The sequence below is a fragment of the Saccopteryx bilineata genome, chromosome 4 (genome assembly GCF_036850765.1).
Source record: "Saccopteryx bilineata isolate mSacBil1 chromosome 4, mSacBil1_pri_phased_curated, whole genome shotgun sequence".
Taxonomy (NCBI): domain Eukaryota; kingdom Metazoa; phylum Chordata; class Mammalia; order Chiroptera; family Emballonuridae; genus Saccopteryx; species Saccopteryx bilineata.
In genome coordinates this window covers 272,306,363-272,325,044 of record NC_089493.1, presented here as the reverse complement: position 1 = coordinate 272,325,044, position 18,682 = coordinate 272,306,363, and the positions used below count along the sequence as shown (strand labels likewise).

General features: G+C 40.1%; 1 protein-coding gene across 7 annotated transcripts in view; it reads left to right on the top strand.

Moving 5' to 3' along the window:
• LOC136334449 (BTB/POZ domain-containing protein KCTD7) overlaps nucleotides 1–18,682 on the top strand; it is a 106,872-nt gene that overhangs the window by 29,841 nt on the left and 58,349 nt on the right. The window contains exon 5 of one of the 7 annotated variants that reach the window (XM_066274684.1): nucleotides 1,564–3,365. The exons of 5 other annotated variants lie outside the window; for them this stretch is intronic. In XM_066274684.1, the coding sequence (XP_066130781.1) occupies nucleotides 1,564–1,588 (25 nt within the window). In that variant the 3' untranslated portion in view covers nucleotides 1,589–3,365. Of the gene's footprint in view, nucleotides 1–1,563; nucleotides 3,366–9,708; nucleotides 9,800–18,682 lie in introns of those variants that run through there. One more of the 7 variants, XM_066274680.1, reaches the window with a different exon arrangement.

Genomic DNA, 18,682 nt, shown 5'->3' with positions numbered 1-18,682 from the left:
AAGCTAGCTTGGCAGGTACAAGTGCCAGCCTCAGGCACTAAAAGCTCGATTGATTTGAGCTTTGGCCTCAGACGGGCTGCTGGGTGGGTGCCGGTGGGGGCGCATGCAATAGTCTGCATCACTGTCTCCCCTTTTCTCACTTAAAAAAAGGAAACAAAGACAAATTACAATGGAAGAACTGCCTGACCTGTGGAGGAGCTTTATCCAGGCATTGACCTGGAACACTGAGGTTGCCAGTTTGAAACCCTGGGCTTGCTTGGCCAAGGCACATACAGGAAGCAACTACTATGAGTTGATGCTTCCCACTTCTCCCACCTCTTTCTCTCTCTTCCTCTTTCTCTCTCTCTCTTCTCTAAAAATCCATAAATAAAAAATAAAAACAAAATAAATGAAAGAACTATTCCAGATTAAAGAACATGAAAAAGCCCTGTCCAGATAGCTCATTTGGTTATAGCAGAGGTCAGGAACCTTTTTGGCTGAGAGAGCCATGAACGCCACATATTTTAAAATGTAATTTCGTGAGAGCCATACAACGACCCATGTACATTACACATTATCCAATAAAAATTTGGTGTTGTCCAGGAGGACAGCTGTGATTGGCTCCAGCCACCCGCAACCATGAATGTGAACGGTAGGAAATGAATGGATTGTAATACATGAGAATGTTTTATATATTCAATGTTTTTTGTTTTTTTATTAAAGATTTGTCTGCGAGTCAGATACAGCCATCAAAAGAGCCACATCTGGCTTGCGAGCCATAGGTTCCTAACCCCTGGGTTAGAGCATCATCTCAAAGTGCTGAGGTTGCTGGTTTGATCCCTGGTCAGGGCATATACAGGAACATATGTTCCTTTCTCTCTCTTTTTCTCCCCCTTCCTCTCACTAAAATCAATAAAGGGAAAACAGAAGAAGACTAAAGAGACATTACAATTAAGTGATTCTGGCTTAGATTTGGGGTCATGAAAAATAAGAGCTATGAAGGACATTCTTGAGACAATTGCTGAAAATTTAATAAGGACTATAGGTTAAACAATAGCATTTTATCAATGTTAAACTAATTTTGATCATTTTTGCTTTAGTTTTCTGAAAGAATATATATATTTTTTCTTTTAATTGAGGGCCAGAGAGGCAGAGACAGATTCCCCATGTGCCCTGACTGGGATCTACCGGGTAAGCCCTACCAGGCAATACTTTGCCCAGCTGGGCTGCAGCTTTGTTGCTCAGCAACTGAGCTATTTTAGTGCCTGGGGCCAAGGCCATGGAGCCATCCTCAGTGCCTGGAGCCAACTTTGCTTGAACCATTTAAGCCATGACTGTAGGAGGAGAAAAAGAGAGAGAGAGAGAGAGAGGAGGTGGTGGAGAAGCAGATGATCACTTCTCCTATGTGCCCTGACCTTGAATTGAATCAGGACTTCCACACACTGGACTGACACTCTACCACTGAGCCAACTGGCCAGGACCAGAGAATATCTTTAGTCTTAGAAAATACTAAAAAAAAATACACACACTAAATATGTAGGTATCAAGAAGCATAATGTCTGCAACAGTGTCAATTTTTTTCAGGAAAAAAGCACAAAAGCGTGTGTGAGAGAAAGACAGACTGAACAAATTGTAAAGAAAATGGGGAAAATTTACAAATTAAAGAAGCTTAAGAAACTCCAAGGAAGATAAACTCAAGAGACCTACACCATATCAAAAATGTAGAAAGCCAAAGGGAAAAGAACCTTCAGAGCAGCATGAGGGAACCATCTCATCATATACAAAGGATACGTAATAGGATTATAAACTGATTTCTTATCAGAAATTATGGTGGTCAGAAGGCAGTGGGATGATATATTCAAAGTGTTAAAAGAAAACCTGTCAACCAAGAATTCTATATCTGGAAATATTATTCTTCAAGAATGAAGAAATCAAGACATCACCAGATAAACAAGAGTGTAGGGGTTCATTACTAATAGACCTGCTTCATGAGAAATGCTAAAAGTAATCCTTCAGGCCGAAAAACAAAGAAGGCTGAAACAATAAGTTGAAACCATATGAAGATATAAAGAACACTGGTAAAGGTAAATACCCAGGTAAATGTAAAAGTTAGTATTATTGTACTTTGGTTTATAACTCCTGTTTTTTTCTATATGATTTAAATGCATATGAGTAAAACATAAAATACAAACCTGTGTTAGTAGGCACACAATTTATGAAGATGATAGCAAGATAAAATGAGAGGGACAGATGTATAAGAGCAGAGTATATACTATTTTAAGTAAGTTGTTATTATTCAAACTAAGTTTTTATAAGTTTTAAGATGTTAATTATAATTTCAAGGTAACAACTAAGAAAATAAAAAATACACAGAAAATGAGAGAAGATAATCAAAATAGTAGGCTACAGAAACACAACTAAATGGCAAAAGATTCAATAATGGGCAAATTGAGGAACAAAAATATAGAAGGCATATAGAAAACAAGTAGCAAAATGACAGAAATAAATCATTATCAGTAATTTTATTATAAATTACTTCCAGTTAAAAGTCAGATATTGGCAGAATGTATTTTGTAAAAAGTTCCATCTATATGCTGTCTATAAGACATTCACTTTAGAGACAAAGATACAAAAAGGTTGGAAGTAAAAGGATAAAAAATACAGTCCATGCCAGGGGTCCCCAAACTACAGCCCGCAGGCCACATGCGGCCCCCTGAGGCCATTTATCCAGCCCCCACCGCACTTCCAGAAGGGTCACCTCTTTCATTGGTGGTCAGTACTCAGCGGATGCATCCTGTGCTCCTGGAGTACTGTATGTGGCAGCGTCGCTCAGGTACAGTACTACTGCCAGTGACGCAGGACACACGCGTCAGGGCTCTGGAAGCGCATCATATCACTTGTTACGGCTAGCAGTGACAAATATGGAACCAGACATTGACCATCTCATTAGCCAAAAGCAGGCCCATAGTTCCCATTGAAACACTGATCAGTTTGTTGATTTAAATTTACTTGTTCTTTATTTTAAATATTGTATTTGTTCACATTTTGTTTTTTTAATTTAAAATAAGATATGTGCAGTGTGCATAGGGATTTGTACATAGTTTTTTTTATAGTCGGCCCTCCAATGGTCTGAGGGACAGTGAACTGGCCCCTGTGTAAAATGTTTGGGGACCCCTGGTCCATGCAAACAGTAATGAAAGCACAGCTGAGGTGGCTATATTATTATTAGACAGAATAAATTTTACATTAAAATGGTCATATGAAACAGGAAGGGCATTAAATACTGAAAAGGATTTATCCAATAGATGATACAATTATAAGCATATATACACATATAACAGAGCACCATATATATATATATATATATATATATATATATATATATATATATGCAACAAAAAGGGACAGAATTAAGGGAGAAATTGATAGTTCTACATAATAATTGGAGACTTTAATATTCCATTTTCAATAATAAATAGAACAACCAGAGACAAAATCAATAAGGAAAGTGAGTACCTGAATGATACTATAATCCAATTAAACCTAATGAACATATATAGAACACATTACCTAACAGTAATGGAGTATGCATTCTCCTTGAGTGCACATAGAACGTGGTTCAGGGTACATCTGTTAGGTTTACAAAATAAGTCTTAAATTTTGAAAGACTGAAATCAGACAAAGTCTTTTCTAACACAATGGAACAAAACTAGAAATCAGTAACAGAAGAAAAACTCAAAATGTGGAGATTAAAAAACATGCTTTTAAACAACCAGTGGTCAAAGAAATCACGGATATTAGAAAATACTTTGAGACAAATGAAAATGAAAACACAATATACAAAACCTATAGAATGCAGTGAAAGCAATTCTCAAAGGGAAATTTATAACTTTAAACATCTGCATTAAAAAAGATCTCAAATTGACCCTGGTCAGTTGGCTCAGCAGTAGAGCATCAACCTGGTGTGTGGAAGTCCCAGGTTCAATTCCCAGTCAGGGCATACTAGAGAGGTGACCATCTACTTCTCTCCCCCTCTCCACCCCTTTCTCTCTTTCTCTTCCCCTTCCACAGCCATAACTCGAATACATGTTAGTGTCTGGCACTGAGGATGGCTCCATTAAGCCTCTGCCTCAGGTGCTAAAACTAGCTCAGTTGCCAGCAGCCCCAGATGGGCAAAGCATCGGCTCCAGATGGGGATTGCTGGGTGGATCTTGGTCGGGGCACATGTGAGAGTCTGTCTCTGTATCTCCCCTACTGTCACTTAAAAAAAAAAAATTAAAATAAAAATAAAAGAGAATAAAAGATCTCAAATGAATAGCTAAACTATATATCTCTAAGGAACTAGAAAAAGGAAAGAAAACTGAACCAAAGCTAGCAGAAGGTAGGAAATAAAAGATTAGAGTGGAGATAAATGAGAATAGGAACATGAGAATATAGAAAATCAGCAAAACCAAAATTTTGTTTGTTTTAGGTGAGGGAAGGGGAGATAGTGAGGCAGACTCCTGCATGTGCATCTACCAGGATCCACCCGGCAACCAAGTCTTGGGCCAATACTCGAGTACAGAGCTATTTTTAGAGCCTGAGGCTGATGCTGGAACCAACCCAGCTATTCTTAGTGCCTGGAGCCAGGCTTGAACCAATTGAGCCACTGGCTGCAGGAAGGGAAAAGGAAGAGAAGGGGTAGAGGGCAGGGGTGAAGCAGATGGTCGCTTCTCCTGTGTGCCCTGACTAGTAATTGAACCTGAGATATCCATACACTGGGCCAATGCTCTATTCACTGAGCCACTGACCAGGGCCCAAACCTTGTTTTTTTTTAAAAGAGCAGCAAAATTGACAAATCTTTAACTAGACTGACTGAAAGAAAGAGAAAATTCAAACTGGTAAAATCAGAAATGAAAAAGAGGGGACATTACTGCTAACTTTAATAGAAAAGGGTATAAGAGAATACTATAAACATATATGTATACCAACAAATTGAATAACCAAATTAAATGAACTAATTCCTAGAAACATATAATCTAGCAAGTTTAAATCACAAAGAAATAGAAAAATATGCCTGTGCCAGGCAGTAGCACAGTGGATTGTCAGCTTGGGACACTAAGGATCTAGGTTCAAAACCCAGATGTCGCTGGCTTGAGTGCAGGGTCGCTAGCTTTAGTGTGGGATCATAGACATGACCCCATGGTTGCTGGCTTGAGCCCAAAGATCGCTGGCTTGAGCCTAAGGTTGCAGGCTTGAGCAAGGGGTCACTGGCTCAGCTGGAGCCCCCAGTCAAGGCTAGAGCACCCAGTCAAGGCATGAATGAGAAAGCAATCAATGAACAACTAAAGTGCCACAACTAAGAGTTGATGCTTCTCATCTCACTCTCTTCCTGTCTGTCCCTTTCTTTCTCTGTGTGTCTGTCTCTTTCTGTTGATAATATATATATATATACATATATATATAACTATGACTAATAAGGATATTGAATCAGTAATCAAAAACCTCCCAACAAAGGAAAGCCCTGCACTTGATGGCTTCCCTGGTGAATTGTACCAAACATTTAAAGAACTAATACTAATCCTTCTCAAACACTTCCAAAAAATTAAAAGTAGAGGGAATGCTTTCTAACTCATTCTTTGAGGCCAGCATTGCCCTGATACTGACACAAGCAAAGGCCTACAAGAAAACCAAACCACAGACCGATATCACACATGAACAATGACAAAAAAATCTCAGCAAAACACTATACTGAATTTAGCTGCAGCATGTTAAAAGAATTATATATTGTAACCATGTGGGATATATTCCTAGAATACAAGGATGGAACAACATATGAAAATTGATCAATGCTATAAACTATATTGGAAGAATAAATGGGGAAAAACTACCAGATCTCCTGAATTGATACAGTAAAATATTGTGACACAATTTAATGCCATTTCATGGTAAAAAGAAAGAAATAGGAACAGGGAAACAACCTCACTATAAGCCACATATGAAACCCCACAGGTAGCATTATACTCGTGGAGAAAGACGAAGCTTTTCTACTAAGATCAGGAACAAGACAAGGGTGCCCATTTTCGCCACTTCTATTCAACATAGTACTGGAAGTCCTACCCAGAGCAACTAGGCAAGAAAAAGAAATAAAAAGGCATCGAAAGGAGAAAGGAATAAAATTATCTCTGTTCAAAGATATATAATCTATGTAAAAAACCCTAAGGATTCAACACACACACAACAAAGGCAGCAAAATATCAAGATACAAAGCAACGCACAAAAATCAGTTGTATTTCTATACATTAACAATGAACAATCTGAAAAGAAAATTTACAAAAATCCATTTGCAGTAATGTCAAAAAAGTAAAACAGGAATTAACTTCAGGGGAAAGTTTTGTACACTGAAAACTACCACACGTTTATTTATTTATTTATGTTAGCAAGAGAGAGAGAGACAGGAAAGGAGAGAAATGAGAAGCATCAACTCATAATTGCCTCTGTTTGGTAGTTCATTGATTGCTTCTCATAAGTGCCTTGACTGGAGTGGGGGTGGGGCGGCTCCAGCTGAGCCAGTGACCTTAGGCTTCAAGCCAGCAACCCTGTGCTCAAGCCAAATGAGTCTGTGCTCAAGCCAGTGACCTCAGGGTTTCAAACTTGGGTCCTCTGACTACTGCTCCACCACCGGTCAGGTCTACCAAACATTTCTTTTTTTTTTTTTTTTTCATTTTTCTGAAGCTGGAAACAGGGAGAGACAGTCAGACAGACTCCCGCATGCGCCCGACCGGGATCCACCCGGCACGCCCACCATGGGGCGACGCTCTGCCCACCTGGGGGCGATGCTCTGCCCATCCTGGGCGTCGCCATGTTGCGACCAGAGCCACTCTAGCGTCTGGGGCAGAGGCCACAGAGCCATCCCCAGCGCCCGGGCCATGTTTGCTCCAATGGAGCCTTGGCTGCGGGAGGGGAAGAGAGAGACAGAGAGGAAAGCGCAGCGGAGTGGTGGAGAAGCAAATGGGCGCTTCTCCTGTGTGCCCTGGCCGGGAATTGAACCCGGGTCCTCCGCACGCTAGGCCAACGCTCTACCGCTGAGCCAACCGGCCAGGGCTACCAAACATTTCTTAAAGAAATAAATAAATGGAAAGACATACTATGGAAATCGGGTTGTTTGTTGTTAAGTTTTAGGAGTTCTCTGTATATTCTAGATAACCATGCCTTATCAGACAGGTGATTTGAAAATACTTTCTTCTATTCTGTGAATTGCCTTATTACTGTGTTGTTTGTGGTCTTTGATGCACAAAGTTTTTAAATCAGTTTTTTTTGGGGGGGAGACAAACATTGACTTGTTGTACTTATTTATGCATTCATTGGTTTATTCTTGTATGTGCCCTGCCCAAAGATCAAACCCACAACCTTGGAGTATCAGGACAATGCTCTAACCCACTGATCTATCCAACCACGGCCACAAAGCCAGCCTTCTTGTTTGCCTAGCAGCAGTGGCTTTTTGGTAGTACAGAGGGGGAAAGGTGTACTTAATCTCCAGCTCCTTGCATGTCCTCTCAAAGGCTTTATAGTTGGTCTAGGCCAGTGGTCGGCAGATTCATTAGTTAACAGAGCCAAATATCAACAGTATGATTGAAATTTCTTTTGAGAGCCAAATTTTTTAAACTTAAGCTATATAGGTAGGTACGTTCCTTATCGAGGTAGCGCCTGCACCTGGTATTTTGTGGAAGAGCCAAACTCAAGGGGCCAAAAAGCATAGTGCTTAGGAAGAACATATACAGAAACATCAAAAGTACAAAGTCCACAATACTATCTGTCCTGTTTTTGTTTTTGTTTTTTATTGTATTTTTCTGAAGTGAGAAGCAGGAAGGTAAGAGAGGCAGACTCCTGCATGCACCCAACTGGGATCCACCTAACATGCCCACCAGGGGGCGATGCTCTGCCCATCTGGGGCGTTGCTCTGTTGCAACCGGAGCCATTCTACTAGCACTTGAGGCAGAGGCCATGGAGCCTTCCTCAGTGCAGGGGCCAACTTTGCTCGGATGGAGCTTTGGCTGCGGGAGGGGGAGAAACAGACAGAAAGTAGAGGGGGGAGGGTAGAGAAGCAAATGGGCTCTTCTCCTGTGTGCCCGGGCTGGGAATCGAACCCAGGACTTCCACACACTGGGGCGATGCTCTACCGCTGAGCTAGCTGGTCTGGGCGCTATCTGCCCTCTTTTATCATCACTTTGCTAAGAGTCTCTTGTGATTTAGAGTCATACCTCTCTTCTTACAGAGAGGGAGATTTCCTTTACAAATGTATATTTCTCTTATAAAAGGGTAGCTTCTAGTTTGTTTTTAAAAGATCTCTTGCTTCTACTTTCTCAAAATAATCCTTATCCCAAAGAGGCATATTTTGGGGTGGAATGATGACAAAGAATGAGAAATTAGATTACCTGCTTAAGATCACAAAGGCAGCATTTAGCAAAGCTGGGATTCCAACCCAGGACTGTCTCCTAGAAACAGTCCTTTCTCCCTTCCTTTCATTCTCTTTCCTTCCTTTTCTTTCTGTCTCCTGTTGTGACTGCACTTTATGACATACATATATGGCATCCAAGTGAGAAACAAAGTGAAGAAGTAAAATAGAGTCACTATAGTTGAGATGCTAAATTACTAAAATCAAGTTGGTTGAGGCATGAGGAAATGATCTATTCTTGTTTTAGCTGAGCCAGGAAAGTTACAATAGGGAACAGTCCTCAAGCTGTTCCCCTCCTCTTCTCCATCTTGGCTGGAACACCACAAGATGCCACCTTCACTGACCACCTGTCCCCCAGCCTCCCTGCCCCCCAGTTCGAGAGGACCAAAAAATAAAAAAATCGTTATCTGTAGAGGAGGCACCAGGATGAGCAGTGTAGGCAGTCACCTTGCCAGCTGCAGAAGCAGAGGACCACACCAGATCACCTAACTCACGTTTAATAAAAAGCTTCCATTCAGATCCCATAGTCGTGTCTCATTCTCTGACGTTGCTTGCTTTCACTTCTTGAGTGAGAATCATTTTAATTTATTGTGCTTTGCTAAATCTTAATGTCATGCTCTTGGTGACAAGGACCTGGATTGGTTGAGGGCTCCCTTGGCTTCCCCAGATTCCTCCCGGCATCATAACTAGCCTGGGAACTTCAACTCTTTAGCTTTCCATTCAATGCTTGGATATACGTTTAACCTATAGATAACCCTCTGATTAGAGGTTATCCAGCCCTGGACTAGAGGTATCCAAACTACCTGACATCCATAATCCAGACCACCAGTCATTGAGGATTACCATCTCAGACCAATCCAGAGGCTAAGAATGCAGAATCGATTCTTTTAAAGAGTGTACTTATTGTTGTAAGAACTCTTAGTTTTCTTTCTTCTGTAAAACACTCTGGGACTCCACGATACACAATGGCCCAGGGCCCGTCAGCACTTAAAGGGCAGTCGCCCTCACTCTATTGAGAGATTCCAGAAGCAAGGACAGAGGAAAAGACTGAGAAAAGCCGGTTTTCCCGCCAGCTCCCGGACGCTCCTAGCCGCCGCCTCCTCCTTCCTGTTGTACTCGGACCTCGTGGGTGCTGTCTGTCTGTCACTCACGCCTCGCCGGGCTTCGCCCCACCCAGCGCAGATTCCAGGGGAACTAGCACCGGCATCCTCCCGGAGAGTCCAGGGCCCCGGAAGTGACGCCTGTGCGTGCGTGACGTGCGCTCGCGGCGCCGGGGGCGGGGCGCGAGAGAGGGTGGGCCGGTGTGAGGGCGGGTAGTGCTGGTGGAGCCGGGACCTGCACGGGCGGCAGCGCGGCGGTCTCGACACCAGTGGGTGCGCAGACGAGGTACGGAACTGACAGGAGCGGAGGACAGTGCTGCTCTCCGCTCCGGGCGGTGGGGCGGCGGCGCCGACCGGGCGGGGGCTGCTGGGTCATCTGTCCGAGCCGTCCACCCTGCCGGGGCCATCTCTCTTCCGAGCCTCCTGGCGTCCTCGGTCCCAGCCCGGGCGCCGGCAGCGCGGCCCTGGCAGGCCCCCTTAGTCCTCTTAGCTCAGCCTGCCCGGGCCAGGCTCTCGTCGCCAACTTCCCCACGGCCCAGCCCAACTCCGACAGACGGACGCTTATCATTTCCTGGCCGCCTCCTGCCACCGGTCATCCCCTCAGGGGACGGCTTCCCGCCGCTGTCGGAAGGGACACCTGTAGTGGCCGCCGGTCGGGGCCCTCGGGCACTCGTCTGTATTGAAAGCTCGGACCCACATCAGAGTCTGGCCTTGGCAGGGAGACGGGACTTGACGAACCCGCGTTTTTCCTGGGGAGGGAGATGTCCCAGAGCTGGGAGGGTGCTGACTTTCGTGGTGCGGAGACCTGAAGACTGGTGCAGCCTTTGTCCCTGTGGTTGGGCACCAGGAGTTAAGAGCAGAAGCCCCAGCTTTCAAACCGCCCAGAGGTGATGCCCATCACGGAAGTTTGTAGAGAGGGAGGGAGGGACCCAGACGCTTTGGAGAGTGGGTCATAGACAGCTGGTGGTGTCTCAGCGCCGGTGACCAAGCCTGGTGGTTGGGAAATGTGTCAGTGCGCGCTTGTGGGCTCTTGTTCTTGAGAATAGACGTGAAAATTTGCTAGTACTAGTTTACAACATCACCTGGGGATTTTATCTTTTTTGGAGCTGAAGAGTTTTGTTTTTTTGAGATTTAAAAAAAAAAAAAGAAAGAAAAATAGCTGTGCTTTTCCCCGGTAAACCTAAAACTGTTTAAAGTCTATTAATTGAAACAGTTGTATCAAGAAAGCTTGCCGGAGGCGCAAGAAGATTTGATTGTATTGCACTTAATAAATAACATTAACTTTTAAGAATTACTGGTTCTTAGGCGGAGTATTAAGTGTTAAGGATTTGAATTTTTACAAGAAGCAATCGTGTTTCTTCTCGCTAGAAATTAACCAGTTTAAGGAGGGAGAGAGGAAGGTATAAAGAAAGGGGAAGAGAAGGAGAGCAGAGATACTTTGAATACATGGTGGTAAGTAGTGTGAGCTAAGATAGAGCACCCTAAGTGGCCCCCCTCACCCCAAAGGACTGCAGAATATGGAGGGGTAAAGAAAGGTATCAGGGAATACCTTTCTGAAAGTATCATGAAAAATGAGTAACATTCAGGCTTAGAAAGTGGGGAGGGTATTTTAGGAATAGGTGGGAATGTGAGGGTGGGGCAACTAATGGAGAAGAGGCCAATAACTACTTGGAGGTGGTTTTTTGAAAAGTGGAAAAGTGCAGGGCAGAGAGTGGTGGCAGATAGTGGCAGAAATATTGGAGTTTGTCCTTTTATCTGATTATTACAGAACCAGGGAAAAGTTTTAGGAAGAGTTATTGTGCAGTTAAAAAGGAATTTTAACACACAGGCTGCTTATGTGGTTGATGAGGATTGTGCCCCGTAGTATTTGATTAAGTGTGATCTTGTATTTTAATCTTTCCTGCTCATTAAATGTTTGAATTGAATTCTATATTCATTTACTGATTGTGTATGAGTGATTGACCCTGCTACTTTTTCAGTTTCTATAAACAAATTCTGCTTTTGCATTCTAAATTCAAATTGGGCATTCCACAAATGTTGCATGACTCCTGTTAGCTTGATGAGAATTCTTTGATTTCTGATATTATTTTTCAGTGAAAAAAAATTCAGATAGTACTTAACTTACTTTAGTATCTACATACTGTAGACCCAAGATTCTTTTTAATTTACTGTGTCAGTTTTTGGCTAGAGACATAGAATTTCAGTCTTGACTGTGTGTTTAATTTTTGGCAGTGTTTTTATTGGTTGCAAATTAAACATGTCCAGTAGAAATAATCCATCTCTAAAATGTAGACAATATCTGTGTATAATGAGGAAACTATTGAATTTAATCTATACACACGAACAGAGCTAGCAGATTTAAGAAAAACATTAATTCAAGACAATAATACAGATGTAGACTGGATAATGAAAATTTATGAACAGGGAGGACATACAATATAATAGCCATCTATTCTGTGACTCCAAATAAAAATGCTATTAAGTGGCTTCTTAATCCATAAATAAAGTTATCACACTATGAACAAGTATCACAATAGAGGCCAAACATTTTGAAAGTCTTATTAAATGCTCATTTCTTTCATAAAGCATTGTAGAAACATTATGTTTTATATGACTGGAATACCTTGATATAAGCTATACTATTATTGAATAAACACTTAGGAGAAACAACAATTGACTTATTTTTGTCCCACTTACTGTTATGTAACTCATATTTTATGTATATGATACTTGGTAAGGTTAAAATGCTTTCGGAAAAGGTTGCATTTATGGTGCTGCTTTCAAATTACTCTAAAATATTAGCCTGTTTTTGATGAAGTTGCCGTCAGGCTAAAAAGTGTAATTTTTATTGTATAGTAGAATATTTTTCATATTTCTAGCAGCTGAAGAACTGTGATTATAATCAATTAATTAGATACATATCTAGTTAAAGTCAGAAGTTATCAGAATGACAAGTACAAATTCATGAATGGGTAAACTTACACATAGGAGAGTCTTAAGCTTTTTTATTTTCCTTAAACAACAGCAAGGAGATTGCTGACATCTCTAAAGCCGGCATGTAGTAAGAGCCTTTAGGGAGCTAAATTCTGTGCTATCTTACAGCAAGGAATGGATGGCAGCATCCTCTATGGTAGGCACAGGGCACCTCAGAAGGAGTTTTACAAGTCTTATGAATCATTTTTAAAGCAAATCTAGTCAGTTTCCATTCAGAATAAATACTCAATTGTAATTATACTTACGGTGATTTGGTCTGGCCGGTTGGCTCAGTAGTAGAGTATCAGCAAGGCATGTAGAAGTCCCAGGTTCGATTCCTGGTCAGGGCACACAGAAGAAGCAACCATCTGCTTCTCCACCCCTCCCCTTTCCCATTCCCTGGCCCCTCTCTCTCCTCCTGTAGCCATGGCTCTTGAGTCTATTGGTTCAAGCAAGTTAGCCCCAGGCGCTGAGGATGGCTCCATGGCCTCACCTCAGGGGCTAAAATAGCTTGGTTATGAAACAAAAGAGCAGAAGCTCTTTTGCCAGGTGAGAGCAGAGAGTTTGCCAGGTGAGTCTTGGTCCAGGTGCATAGGGAGTCTGTCTCTCTGCCTCCCTCCTCTCAATAAAAAATAAAAAAATAAAAAACTTTGGGGGATTTTTACACAGGGATATATTTATAATTTTCCGTGTGCCCCAAAGTTAAAAATAGGTAATGAAAGTGTTTTATTTTTATATTTCTTCTGTTGTTAGAATTTCCTAATTTTAGATATAATATTTGCTAATATGTTTTTTTTTCTTTTGGAGTACAAAAAAAATGTCTTTAGAAATTGAACTCATAAAATGTTTATTAATGAAAGAAGTTATATTGTGTTACAAATGTTGTTTAAGTGGAGCATATCATTTACTTATATCACATAGTGTTCCAGAAAAGATTCATAGTAACTTACAAAGATACATACAACATGTTGTTGGTAACATATAGAAGTAAGGAGTGATGTATTCAGGTCTGAGGGAGAAAACTTAAGATGGAAAGAGGAATGAGATCTGTACACAAATTATGTGGACTAAAGTCGTATTTGTTAACAAAATCACAAATTTAACTGTTTTTTTTTTAGTAGCTAGTTCAGAGAGAAACACAGTTATGGTTCAGTGACCATAAGAGAAAAAAACAATTTCTTCCTTAGAAGTCCCAAAGACTCCTTGTGTTGAAACTCATCTACATCCTTAAGTAAACACAGCATGCATTTCAAAGGACTGTGTTGTGTTTTACTTTGCTTTTTAGTAAAATTCCTCATTGTTTCCCTGTGTAGGTTGATGATATAACATCAAAACATAATTCAGTAAAAGCAGTCCTAGTGCTTACAAAGTAATGTGACCTAAGTACTTGGCTCTCTCAACTGATTTAATTTAAGAATCTGTTTTAGATTTTCTACATATTAAGTAGATGGGGATTGCGCATTCTTCAGGTTACCTTCCATAAATATCTGTTTCTCAGTGGAGCTTTTGTTAAGAATTTATGAGCAGTGGGGTTTGAGTTTGTGTTTCCTGATAAGTTGTTTGAATGCATCTACTTTTTATGCTGTTGGTTAATCACAGAGCCATATTTTTAGTAGGCATGCTTTATGGGGGTGGGGAGTGGTGTGAATATGGAGGAGTCTGACAAGGACAGATATCAAAATGAAAGACACTTAACCTCCACACAGAGATGGGCTGAGGGGAATACCATACAGCAGCCCCAAGATTCATTTCTGGAACTAGGTTTGGGGTGTTAGCTCTCATACAGACAGCATTGGCTTGAAAAGTCCAGGCATATAATTTATTTTTAAGATGGGAACAGATCCATTCATCTTAGATGGAATGTTCAGTAAATTAAATTCATATATTTTGCGTAGGATATAAAGTTGCCCTTGATAGTAATGATAGTTTAAATTTATCAAGTGCTAGCATGGGTCAGGCACTGTATTAATAACAAGTTCTTTACATGCGTTATTTGCTGTCCTCTCCCCTGTCCCTGTCTTAAAAGAAAATATAAACAAATGTGGCTCACAGCAGTAACTTGTTTGAGGTCATACAAGAGGTGATAGAGATTTGAACTCAGGTAGTCTTTACCTAACTATGACTTGATACTACCTGAGGTGGACTAGACTGGGCCTACAAGATGGGGCTGGACTCATACACTTAATAGAAGTAAACACATTAGCAAATATCAGCACCCACCATTACAAAGGGCCTTGAAAGATTCTGGATCTTCCCATCCAGAAAATGGTCTGGGAGCTACAAATTCAGGGCATTTGGCCATGGTTTGTAAAGCTGGAGAAAAAAATACATCTTCTAGGCATCCATCAGGACTGGAGAAGTGTGAATATTATTTTATGTGTTTGTTTGTACCTAAAATGCATATTTTTTTTCTATTTGCTATAAATTTGTCTCTCGAGATTAGGAAAGCCATAATGATATATATAAATATAGCATGCCATTCTGGAAAAAGAGGTTTGTATTTACATATTACAATAAAATTTTAGCTGGTGATCTCCCTGCCATGATTTAAAATGAATTTAGGTTATACTTTTGTAGGAATATTGCTAGGTGTATGTCTTCTTAAATCTCATTTTGTGTTTTATTAGGAATTCTCTTGAATTAGAGTTGTACAGATAAACTTTTATTTATTGTGAGTTTTCATATGAGACTATTTTAGGTAATTCCAGATCATTTTATTTTAAAGTATTACAGTTTATACAGAGAGTAGTGAACATCCTTATCTATCCTTAATCAGTAAACAATGGGTGGAACTGTCTTTGCCTAAATATAGTTGTGTAACTTAGTGGTCCCTTAATTGCATTTCCATAGAGCTTTTTACATTGTTTTTTAAATGTGTTCCTGACTGAAAAAAGAATTGGGCTAGTGACCAAAGTTTTGAATTGGATAATGTAAGAAGAAACAAATTAAAAAATATGAGAACAAAATCCAAACTTTTGGCTGATGAAAATACATAGAATATGTGAAGTCCGTTGTAATTAGTGTCTTGGGGAGTAATATGCTTGGTTTTTCGTTAGCAGATTGGATTATATTTTTTATTTGAATTAACTTTTATTAGCCATTGCAATAGGGGTTGTAGTGTGATAAGTGTGTAGGGTTTCAAATGTTACATAATCATGAATAGACAGATCTTAAATATCATTTATGAGAAATAATCAGGTGGTAGTGTTTTCATACCTATATTCTGAGAATGCTCCTGCAGAACATCATTATAATATCACCTGGCCCAGGAAATAGAATGTATGATGACAGAGACAAAATTGAAATTAGTATTTATGTTCTTCGAGTATCAGCTGTATTAAGTAGACACCACTTTCTCCCAAGGGCCTACTTTTGTTCTTGGACATATATGCAGACAGATGATTTTTTTATTATTATTAAACATAAGAGGTTGTAGGCTGGCCCTGGCAGGGTATCTCAGTTGGTGGAGCATCATCCCTATGTGCCAAGGTTGTGGGTTCAATCCTTAGTCAGCCAGTGGATGTGAATAGGTAAGTGGAACAGTGAATCGTTGTTTGTTTCTCTCGCTTCCTCTTTCTTTTCAAATAATTAAATAATTAAAATTATATCCTTTTAAAAAAGTTGTAGGCTTATTCCTTTAAGAAGAATTTTTGCCTTTTCAGTACTTTAGTCTATTAACTAAATAAGTGAATTATATATATGTATGTAAAGAATCTCAACTTTTGGTATTATTTATATGGAAAGAAAATAGTGCTTTAGAAATATATTGATTCTTTTAAAGTTTCAAGTTCTTAGATTCTGACAGAAAAACTCTCAGGAGGTTGGGTTTTCCACTGGTACCTTCACTGGGCCCTAAAGAGTGTGTGAGGGACAAAAGTGAGAGGAACGTGTGTATGCAGGTACTTTGTAGTCTTCTGAATAAATCATTTACTAACATGATTTACTAATCATTAGAAACAACCTATTGAGTACTCAGTCTGTTCCTGGCACGGTGCTGTGGGTCTGTGAACCATGGAATAGACACGTAAGCAAGTATTTATGAGAAATAATCAGATGGCAATGTTTTTATACCTATATGCTAATTGCTGTAAGTAGAATGTAAGTATTATAATAGCTGTGTTTATGAAATGCTATAGGAACCAGAGAGAGAATTATTCTGTCAGTGGTAAAAGAGGAATCAGATGTTATTTGAGCAAGGTGGGATTTGAAGATGGACAAACAGAAAGCTATGCTAGTCTTGTTCATAAATTAGACAGCCATGTAATTTGTTATCCAAAACAGGTTGCTTTTGAGAATCAAAGGGGATCCATGACAATAGTCTTAAGCCAGTACTGTTCTCAGTATCTGGGATATGTGGTTACCCTATTGTGAAGAGCAGTGATGCTGTGAACCCACAGTTCTTCGTCAGGTTGTGGAAAACTCATTAATTTTAATTATTTATAGAGTTTGCAGCAATTTATAGTGAATGGTTTATTAGTTTCCCAGGGATGCTGTAACAAGTTACCACAAATTGGGTTGCTTAAAACAACAGAAATGCATTCTTTCACAATTCTGGAGGCTAGAAGTCTGAAATCAAGGTGTCAGCAGAGCCGTGCTTTCTGACATTCTCTCTGGGGACGATGATGGCTGGCAGCCCTTGGAGTTCTTGGCTTGCAGCTGCATCACATGGCCTCTGTGGGTCTTCTCTCAGGGCCTTGCCTCTGTCATTGGATTTAGCGCCCACTCTAGTCCAGTATCACCTCATTTTAACTAATCACATTTGCAAAGATTCTAATTCTAAAACAGGTCACCTTCATAGAATTGGGGTTCAGCTATCTTTTTGAGGAGATACAATTCAACCTATAACAGATGGAATGGTTTTAGAAGCTCTCGATTTTTGTAGTTTAATTGGATTAAAGTTTCGATACTTCACTTCTCGGCCTTTTGGCTAAGATCAAGTGAAGTTCCGTTACACACACCACACTTCTTAGAAGCATGTACAAATAATGCAAATATTTATTCGCACTAACAAATCTGAATCAATATATTTTTCAATCCAAGCTATTGTTTTTTGTTTTTTTCTATCTCAGAGATATGTGTATCACTCTGCCGAGCCACAGCAATTGACTATGGGTGAAATGGCTGCAGCAAAGCTAAAACTAAGATGTAACTTTGAAGAAAAAACTCTGATTGTTGAAACCACGTTACATATTGCAGTTTTTGTTACTGTAAATGGAGTTAAGAGATAGTTTTTGGTCAGTTACTTGTGGAATAAATTGACCAATAGGGAATTGGCAATGCTTCTGTGGAAGAAGGGTAGAGCATAGTTGAAGTAGAGTAATGCAGCCGGGTTATTTTGCATGTAATTTTGAGTTATTTGCCTGGAGATTGTCATGCTCAGATTGGAGTTATAATTTCACTTAGCTTGAACAGGGTGCAATTTAGTACAATAGAAAATTGTTGTCTAGAACTCGTTCCTTAAGAATGTTGCTCTGCTGGCTCTGCTCCTTCTAGCAGCATAAACTCTGCATTCTGTTCCAGGGGTTTTATTATAATTGGAAATTATTTGGGCAGGCTAGTGTTAGGATACTTTGTTTTGTTATATTTAATATTGGAACTCTGCCATGAATTCTCTATGTAACATTAACATTCATTTTGGAAGCAATGTATTAAATGATATGAAAATTGATAAAACTTGGGTAAGATTCGCCTGACCAGGTGGTGGTGCAGTAGATAGAGCATTGGACTGGGATGCAGAGAACCCAGGTTCGAGACCCCGAGGTCGCCAGCTTGAGCACGGGCTCATCTGGCTTGAACAAAAAGCTCACCAGCTTGGACCCAAGGTTGCTGGCTCGAGCAAGGGGTTACTCGGTCTGCTGAAGGCCCGCGGTCAAGGCACATATGAGAAAGCAATCAATGAACAACTAAGGTGTTGCAACAAAAAACTGATAATTGATGCTTCTCATCTCTCTCCATTCCTGTCTGTCTGTCCCTAACTATCACTCTCTCTGACTCTCTCTCTGTTCCTGTAAAAAAGAAAAAGAAAAACAAACAAACAAAAAAAACTTGGGTACAGATTTGAAGCACTAAGTCTTTGATTCAAACTATGGTGTCTTTATAACATAAAGTGAAGGACTAAAAGATAATATAAACAGAGTACCTATAAAAGAAAAAAGGATGACACAGAAAAATGAACAAAGAACATAAACAGTTTAAT